This window comes from Rhododendron vialii, chromosome 7a (genome assembly GCF_030253575.1).
Source record: "Rhododendron vialii isolate Sample 1 chromosome 7a, ASM3025357v1".
NCBI classification, from domain to species: domain Eukaryota; kingdom Viridiplantae; phylum Streptophyta; class Magnoliopsida; order Ericales; family Ericaceae; genus Rhododendron; species Rhododendron vialii.
The window spans coordinates 30,612,023-30,621,615 of NC_080563.1; the positions used below are offsets into that span (position 1 = coordinate 30,612,023).

Genomic DNA, 9,593 nt, shown 5'->3' on the forward strand with positions numbered 1-9,593 from the left:
TGATATGACATTTTCATTGACTTGTGTTGCCCCTTTTTCGACCATTTCTTCTCTAGAAACTTCAACTTGTTGAGGAGATTCACCATCAATACTCATTCTTACCTTTTTGACCTTCTGTTCAAGAGCTTTTACTTCTCCACCCGTTGTTTAGTTCCAAGATTGTTGTAGATCTTTCCTTCTTTATTTGTTTCTCGTAGCTTGGTATCATTTACCTCTGAAACACAATTTGACATTCTAACTTGTGTCAAAGAGAATTTTAAGCATTTTCAGAGAGAAATGGAGTTAATACTGACAATTAACACTTAATGGTGCTTAACATAACGATTAAAGAATTTTGTAGTCAGTTTGACTGTATTACTTGATCACCCAGAAGTTGGTTCAATTGTTCGAAATCCTTGAGTCTATCCCGAAGCTATGAAATGTTCCATTTCAGTAATCTTTGAACTGCACCTGCATTCTTTTGTTGTGGAGTTTAGTGTGCTCACAAAGCCAAAACTACCAAAAGAAATTTGATAGTTCAGGATAGTTTATCGAGACATTGAGAAATTCATAACAGCTGAAAGTTCTAGATCTTAAAACTGCATTACTTAGAATCACAGAAAGGACCTAAAAAATACATACTAATACACTTTACAAATGGAGGGGCTTCGATAATCGAAGTACATTAGGCAAGGACGAATAGATAATGTTTACCAACTTTTCCAACCTGAATAAAACTTTAGTCTAGTACTTTTTCAGTCTGAATAAAACTGCAGTCTAGTAGTAAGAGCTAAAAGGAAATTATTTAGTAATGCATGTTCAGACATCACATAGCACCATCCATAATAATAATGAAATTGTAAAAGATCAGCAGAGACATGTGTTATTGTGTGAGACTGTGAATTAGGCAATAAATCAATGGCAAACCCACTTTATTTACTCGAAAGAAATGTGTTGAGCTATGTTTTAATTACCATTAAAAGCAGAGAACATCCATGCAATTCGTTGAGCTCCTTAAGATTTTTGTGAATGGACTTCATCAAATAATCTGTAATAGCTCCCGCCCAGTTGTATTGTTTTACCTTTACTAGGTCTTCCATGTAATAAACAAATGACCAATTCACCGTTGCTCCACTTGTCGAGAAAAGCAATGTGACACAAAGGAAAAGGCAAAGCAATCTGACAACATCGCTAATATCTTTTGGTTTGTTGCTACTTTTCAGTTGTTTGATCATTTCCTTCATTGTTGTAGTTGTTAACCTTGGCTCTTTAATGCCAAACCTATTAGCTAATATAGTGTCTTCTTTGCTGATGTTTGTTTCTGCTATCTCTTCATTTCCACAGAAAATTCCAAAAATCAACTTCACATGATTATCCTTGAGCTTTACTTTCTTGTCACCCAATCTAAAACTTTTTGTCCATTCATCATAGGACTTTATAACTTTCACAACCACTTCATCAAACTTTCTGCAATGATCACTTACCAACTTCTTGTTCACAATTGCTTCAATCAATAACCAAAATGATGTTTTTTTTAGGCAAGCTATGTGTTTGGGCCTGAGTTCGGTATCTTTGATCAATCTAATCATACCCTACAAGTTGGACCTATTCAAGCTTACTCGTTGTGTGCTCTCTTTTTCAACCACTTTTCTTGTCCTTTTTTTACCAATTATGATCGGGTTGTCAATGCTTCTTCTTCGATGTTGGTTGCTAATTGTTTTTCTGATCTTGCTCTAAGTTCATACTGAGTTTGTGTCGCTTCTCTTGCTCTAGACTTTTCTAGGATTTTGATAGTAATAGATGGAACTTTCTTGTTTGGCTGGTTTGCTTGAGCAAGAACTTATCTCAACTAGTGTGCCTTGCTGCGTATCCTTTCTTTGCCACAACTTGTGCACATGTGCTTGTGCTATTGGAGTTTTGATCTCATCGGGTGTATTTAAGTTCGAGTCATATTCTTGTGTATCTGATGCTTCTGCTGGTGTTTTACTGTTTGAATGTAGATCTTTCCTTGCCCGCTTTGCATAATTTTAAAAGAGATCTAGTGAGAGCATAATAAAAGTTCTATACACAAATAAAATCAGTGGTGAAACATAACATAACTCAATTAAGAATGAAACACAATTAATAATGTTAACTGTTAATTAACTGCATTTTTAGCACAACAATAAATGCATAGGTAGTAGGTAGCCAAAACCTAAAAAGATAAACACTTAGGAAAGATTAAGCCAACTAGTCAAGATGTTGAGTACACACATAGTTAATTAACAATGTTCTTAGCAAAACAATAAACACGTAGCTAGCAAAAACCCTAAAAATGCTATAAAAAAAAAAAGCTAAGCATTTATGGAAGGGAAGGTAATATTAACCCTACTAGTGAAGATGTCGAGTACAAACGTAGTTAATTAACTGCGTTTTTAGCAAAATAATAAACTCTAAAAAATAAATTTAAAAAGGCAAAAGCAAATTCAATCGAAGATGTCGAAGTAGGGTTTCAAAAAAGCGAAAAATCAATCATCGTCTGATGTTGGCAACAAACAGAACTTACTTTTAAACCTCATTCGTCTGAGTGATCGAATGATCATGTCTGCTATTGGCTGCAACGTTCGGCGATCGTCTTCTCCATCTCTCTCGCTATTAGGGCTGTCCACGGTTGTATTTTTCCGGGGTCGGGTCGGGTCGGGTTGGACCCGACCCGACTGTAGTCGGATTGACTAAATGTCCACCTGAACCCGACCGAAACCCCTATCGGGTTCTAACCGAACCGAGTTTAAACTTGTTCGGGTCATATTCGGACGGATTGTTGGGTTGTGCGAAATCACAAACTCAATCACAGGTCTAGAAGAAATCTCAGACTAGATCACAATCACGATTCACAGCAATTACAAAATCATGATTAACAATCAGCCAATCACAGATCTACAAATTTTTTTTTCTGAAAATCAAAATTTTGATTCAAAAATTACAGTGGGCCAGAGGACAAGAAACGACTGTGAACCTTTGTTCATCTCCTTCAACCTTCGTTCTTCTATAGCTCTACAAAGAACAAAGCTTTGTTCTTCTCCTTCTCAACTGTTGGGAACGACTATGACGAGGACGTCGTTTTGGACGAGGTGGAGACACCGCCATAGCCGGCGGAGGAGTGGTGAGGAAGCAGCTGACGAAGGGTGTGATGGCGGGCATTTGGGAGGAGAAGGAGATCGATCGATCGATCGATTGAGAGAGAGAGAGAGAGAGAGCCGAGAGGTGAGTACCGCGAGTTCGTGCATGCCTGCGTGAGGGAGACGAGTGCCAGACGAGTGGATGAAAATGAAATGGGGTATTAGGGATTTTTTCTTTATATATACGTATGCCGGTCTGGTCGGTCACCCAAAAAAATTATTTGGTGCATCCGACACCCGACCTACTAAATGCAAAATCCGACCAAATCAACCCGAATCCGACCCGAATGGCTGATCAGATCCGTCCATTGTCTCAGTTTTGGGTCGGGTTCGGTCGGGTCGGATCCATGGACAGCCCTACTCGCTATCTATTCTCTCCTCGCGATCGCCTGTATTGCATGAAATGGGACGGGATTTGCTGGGCTATGGGTTCTGCGGACGAGACTTGGTGGGCTATGTTATACCTGCATAGGACCGGCCTAGAAGGAGCCCTTTCTATGGGATTGCCATGGCCCAAGGGGGTTGCCCAAGCTCAAGGGCTTGCTGGGCTTACCCTTGAACCGTCTCTTTGTAAACTTTCCCTTAGATATCTGATCGGTTCGAATAATATCCGAAACTGAATGGATTCGTTTATGGAAATCTCTCATTCAATCCCCAATGGGTTTATGGGCGGATTCGGGTATATATAAATTTTCGGATATATTGATATCCGCCCCATTGTCATTCCTATTCATACTCGGCCTCGATGTTAGAGGCAGGAAATCGATCAAATGACGCTGGTGAGACAGAGAGGTGGAGGTAGAGGTCTTCATGCCTCTTCAGCGTAACAAGAAGCAGTGTTAAGCTCAACTACTTATTTAATTATTCCAGCGCTTGGTCGCACTGGAATAATTAAAACTCTTGCTAGTCTTCAAGGCCTAAAAGAATGCATGACACTCATCTGTGTAGACACCCCAATCTGGGCTTCAAGATTAGTTTACTTACGGTATTTGATTCCCTAATGATGAAATGGATCAAGAACACCCTGGGAATGATAGCGTGTTTGAGCTTTGAGAGTTTGCAAAACCCTTGAACCTAACCTAGCCTAAGCCACTTCAAAAACCAAAAACCCTACTGGTCCGCGCCAGGGCGCAACCATCCCGCGCCGGGGCGCACCATCGCGCGTCCGACTCACTCCATCGCGCGACAGAGCGCCGGGGCGCACCATTGCGCGCCTGACTCACTCCATCGCACGACAGAGCGCCATGGCGCACCATCGCGCGACGGTCCAACTTACCACCAATCTTTCTGAAGGAGGATAGTTGGCCACCAATGCAACTCTCAGCCAGCCTCATGGACTGACTGAACTCCTTTCCTGGCACCAACCAGATCCACCATCTCCCCCTATATATACCCCCCCCCCCCCCCCCCCCCCCCATGGTTATTCTTTCAAAGGGTTACCAAATTTTAAGCCCAAAGAAGGATTACACTCACAATCCTCCATTTTCACACTTCAACCATCCAAGAACAAAGCTTGTTCTTTGCTTCTACCACTCAAACTCCTCAATCAAGCCTTCAAACATCAAAGTTCAAACACCTTTCAAAGTCAAAACCGAAGGTATAACTTACCTTTGTTCTGTTTTCTGTTCTGATCCCTGAGGGGGGCTAGCAGGGCCAAGGCTGGTAATCAATACCAGTTCTGTTTACTGCTTTCCTTTGTTAGAAATTGCTAGCCGTAGTTCAATTTGCATGTCTTCTGTTTTAGAGTACCCCTGGGATCATTCTGGACCTATCCCAGAACCCAGAAATGTGTAAACCAAACACTGGTCCGCGCCAGGGCGCACCATCGCGCGCCAGACTGGCTCCATCGCACAACAGTGCGCTAGGGCGCACCATCGCGCGATTGACTCCGTCGCGCGATAGTCTGTCTCTGACCAGTGAGTGGCCTTGCACGGGTAACTTGGATTGAGGCTGTTATTCTATCCTCACACTGTTTATGGGGTGCTTTATTCATTTGCAGGGCTTTTAGCCTTTAACATTACATAGGACTGTATATTATGCTGCTATATGAACTGCGTGGTTTGTCCTGGGTGTGCACTGGTCCTTCCAGAGCCCAGATGGTTTGAGAATAAGAGCTGTGGGTTTGAGCTTGTGGGCACGCGCCTCGGAAATTCTCCATTTTTAGTCTTAAAGAAAAAATCGGTGTGCGGCCCTCTTTAGAAAAGCGCGGCGAAACGCCTCGATTCAGAGTCGCCACTCGGGTTTTAGCGGTGAGAGCACCCAAGGAACCGAACTCGAAAACGTTTGCCACGTTTGTTTGATTTTGAAAAAGGCATGGACCGGTCCGTCGTCACCTTCGATATCTGAGGTTCGGGAGCTAGTTTACGAGAGGGGAAGGGTTTTATGGCACCCCTCTCGCCCAATCCGGAGATCGATCTCTACTCAGGCATTTTCTTACAGAAAGTTTGCATTTTTCTCTCATTTGATCATCTCTCTAGCCAGTTAGGGCGGGGGAACAGTTAATGGGGATTAAAACTATAACAAGTTGTGATTTATGTGACAAAATGTTTATGGATGATTTTGCTTGCAATGCTAAATATAGATTGAGAACAAGCACTGAACAAACTGGATAAATTGAAGTATGCTGCACTGCAGGGACGTGAGCAGATTCTGTATCAGCATGCACTGGCCGAGCCACTGCATGCTGATAAGACCTGCGCACGCCACCAGAAAACTGGCGTACTCCACTTGTCTGATTCCTCAGCCTTTGTTCGCAATCCTCTGGGCTCTGGAAAGGGACCAGCACACACCCAGGACAAACCACGCAGTTAATAAAGCAGAAATGAATATATTTACAGACAGATGAAATGGCTTCAAGCCACGAAAAACAGAAAAAATACCCCAAAACAGTGGGGGACAGGAAATAGGCCGAGATTAAGCTAAGATGCAAGGGCCAGCTACTGGATCTTGGGATCAATTGCCGTACGCCAGTCAAAGACAGCCGTACGCCACTTTGAGCTTGATCCAGTACTTGGCTTTTTCATCATCTGGGTTTTGGAACATGACCAGAAAGATCCCAGAGGCCTTTTGGACAGATAAAGAGCGACCATAAACAACAAAATCTAAGCAACTCTAAATTTATAGAAAGCAGTAAACTGGTTGTTAGCATGCTAAGGTGATTGACTACAATGTAAAGTAACAGAAATGACGATCCATCAACCCCACGCCAGTAGTGCACGTACTTCCATGACTGGCGTACGGCATGCTTATACTGGCGTGCGCTATGTCTCATCTCATGCGATTGTTGTATTTTTCCAGTCCAAGGCCAGAACTAGTATTGTTTACTAGCCTGGGCCTTGCTGGTTCCCCTCAGGAGTCGAAAATAGAAAAGAACGTAAAGGTGGTATATCTTTTTGTATGGAGGTTTGAAGGAGGTATTGAGCTTATGGGTTGAAGATGGAGGCTAAGAAGGTGGCTGTATGTCAGCAGGGTGTATGGAAGTGGGTTGCTTTCCTTTCTCTTTCAATGGAAGAAGAGAAATAGAGAGTAAGAAGAGAGGAGAAGAAAGCTTTTTGCTTTTTAATGAGGCCAACCCCTTGCAAATGAATGCAAGGGGGGTATTTATAGAGGGGGGGTGACTGAGATCAGTTGGAACCAAGGCCTTGTTTGGCTGGTTGGAAGAGGAAGGGAGCCTCCCATGCATTAAATGCATGGGACTTGCCTTGATGGGGGTGTAGGAGAGAGAGGGAACGCCTCCGCCGAGAGTAATCATCAGGGAGACTGTGGCCGACGTCAGGGTGGCACAAAAGTCTCGTTCATGTGGCTGAATAAAGTTGATTTGACTGGATTTGACTGGCGTGCGCCATATACGGACCGGCGTGCGCCAGTGATAGATGAGTCAACGGTCAATGACTGACATGTGGCAGCTAACTGGCGTGCGCCTCCAAGACACTGGCGTAAGCCAGTTGGGTTTTGCTGGGGCTGTTTGGCTCTGGTTTGAAGGGTTTGAAATGGGTTTGAGAGAGGTTAGGGACGCTCAAAGCTCAAACACACCATCATCCTCAGACTGTTCTCGACTATAATCATCATTGGGGAAATAAAAGATCGACAAATAACGTTATCCGGATAGTCCAGAATGGGGTGTCTACAGAAGCCCCCCTTTGACGGCACTTGAAGCACCATTGACTGGAGACAAGTAACGTCAAAGGTTTTCTAGACACCCTCTTCAAGGCCATCCAGAATGCAAGAATTTTGAAGAACCTGTTCGATTTGAAGGTTGGACGAGTGGATCGTCGTTGATTTGAAATTGGACGAGTGGATCGTCGTTGATTTGAAATTGGACGAGTGGATCATCGTTGATTTGAATTTGGACGGCTAGATCGTCGTTGATTTGAATTTGGACGGCTAGATCGTCGTTGATTTGAAATTGGACAGATAGATCGTCGTTGATTTGAAATTGGACGAGTGGATCGTCGTTGATTTGAAATTGGACGAGTGGATCATCGTTGATTTGAAATTGGACGAGTGGATCGTTGTTGATTTGAATTTGGACGGATAGATCGTCGTTGATTTGAAATTGGACGAGTGGATCGTCGTTGATTTGAAATTGGACGAGTGGATCGTCGCTGATTTGAAATTGGACGAGTGGATCGTCGTTGATTTTAATTTTGGACGGATAGATCGTCGTTGATTTGAATTTGGACCGATAGATCGTCGTTGATTTGAAATTGGACGAGTGGATCGTCGTTGATTTGAATTTGGATGGATAGATCGTCCTTGATTTGAAGTTGGACGAGTGGATCGTCGTTGATTTGAATTTGGACGGATGGATTGTCGTTGATTTGAAATTGGACGGACCTCTGCTTGGGGATGGGTCCACAACTTTCCAGAATACGTTGAGCTTTCATTTGAGAATGAAATCTGGCACAAGGCATGAATTGGGCCTGAGGCCCAAATGTACTGGCGTACGGCGCTCAGATACTGGCGTGCGCCACTTTGTTCAAAGACTCGAGCCCAGACCCGGCCCAGATCCGGCCCAATCGTCCCATACGTCGCATAACTTCTGCAGAGGCTCGGAAACCGCCATTCTTCGACTTTTGAACTCCAAAAACTTAGAAAACACTGTCAAATCTTCACTCTCTCCCTCAATCTTTCATCCTTCTTGTAAAACCACTTACCCACGCTCATCCATGGCAAAATCCGGAGGCGGCAATGGGGGCCACGGCAGTGATAGAGGTGGTGGTGATGAAGGTCAGTTGAGGGATGGAGCCGAGATCATGGGTGCTCGAATCGACGATCCGTCGACTGCAGAGGCCTCGTCGGCCGTTGTTGCAGCGGTTACTGGTGAGTCTGGTGGTGGCGATGGCCATGCACTGGAGGTGGTTGGTGGCGACGAGGGGCGTACGCCAGGAGGGATAAGGCGTACGCTAGGTTCCGTCGTTATAGTGGGTCCCCAGGTTCGGCGATTGGACGCACGGAGTGGTGTAGAGGGCGTGGTGATTACTGGTCTGGGCTCGGTTGGAGCCGGTGGCAGCGGCAGCGGCAGCGGCAGTGGGGATGGTGGTGATCGACCGGGGACGCCACCGAGGGATCCGGCGAGGGGCAGAGGTCCCGTGGTTGAGGAGGGAGCATTCGGAGAAGCACCCATGGAAGAGGTTGAGTTCAGGCCTGCAGTGGGGTCCTCAGCACACGTACCCATCACTCGGGGGGATTTTGCAGAGTTCGTATCTGAGGAGGAACTCGGTCGTTTGCTCCGGGAGAACCTGGGGGTGGTGGCTGCAGTGCTGGCAGCGCGAGAGGACAGGCGCCGGCAGGTTGAGAGGGCTCAAGAGGAGGAGCGATTGAGAGAGGAGGCCGAGAGGGCCAGGGCAGAGGTGGAAGCCTTCGTGAGCGAGACCGAGGCGGCCGAGGAGGCTCAAGAGGAGGTGTGGTCCTTTGAGCGGGCGGTGACACTCGCAGAGTCCATACGGCTGGCACCCCGTGCTAGGTTTGACGCGGCCACATACGCTTTGCCCGAGCCGCACCTGTTTATCCCGTCTGGGGTTGAGAGCCTTGGACCCCTTCGGGAGAGCTACGACGCAGAGCTTGTTCTGAGAGATCCATAGAGACACCTATCCGTGGACTGGGCGCAGGTATTCCTTTGAAATCACTTTGATATGCATGCCTTGTCATTTGAATCAATATGTAGCTTTGAACTGTCGTAGCTAGCTTGTAACGTACATAGGCCAGAACTCTGAACTGTAGCTTGACTGAGAATGTAGAATTTGAATTGTATGCCTCGATTTTGAAACTCGACTTAAATAACAGAACACTTGAAGTGGTTGAATCGACTTGCAGAGAACCCGTAATTTCGACAAGGACCGTTAGTGCCAAACTTGAATCAATCATAAGCTGCCTCGACTTAATAGGATAGTCCTTTGAACTTGAACTCGACTAAGTAGATTGCCATGACATGTTGGACGCCCGAATGGCGTGCCC

General features: G+C 45.2%; 1 protein-coding gene across 1 annotated transcript; it reads right to left on the reverse strand.

Annotated features, from left to right (window-relative positions):
- Positions 1-429: 429 nt before the first annotated feature.
- On the reverse strand, positions 430-1,992 carry LOC131332883 (uncharacterized). Its single transcript, XM_058367193.1, has 2 exons — positions 954-1,992; positions 430-495 (listed from the first exon to the last, which is right to left on the reverse strand). Exons 1-2 carry the CDS (start codon positions 1,566-1,568, stop codon positions 430-432), a joined length of 681 nt encoding a protein of 226 aa, XP_058223176.1. The 5' UTR covers positions 1,569-1,992.
- Positions 1,993-9,593: the final 7,601 nt, after the last annotated feature.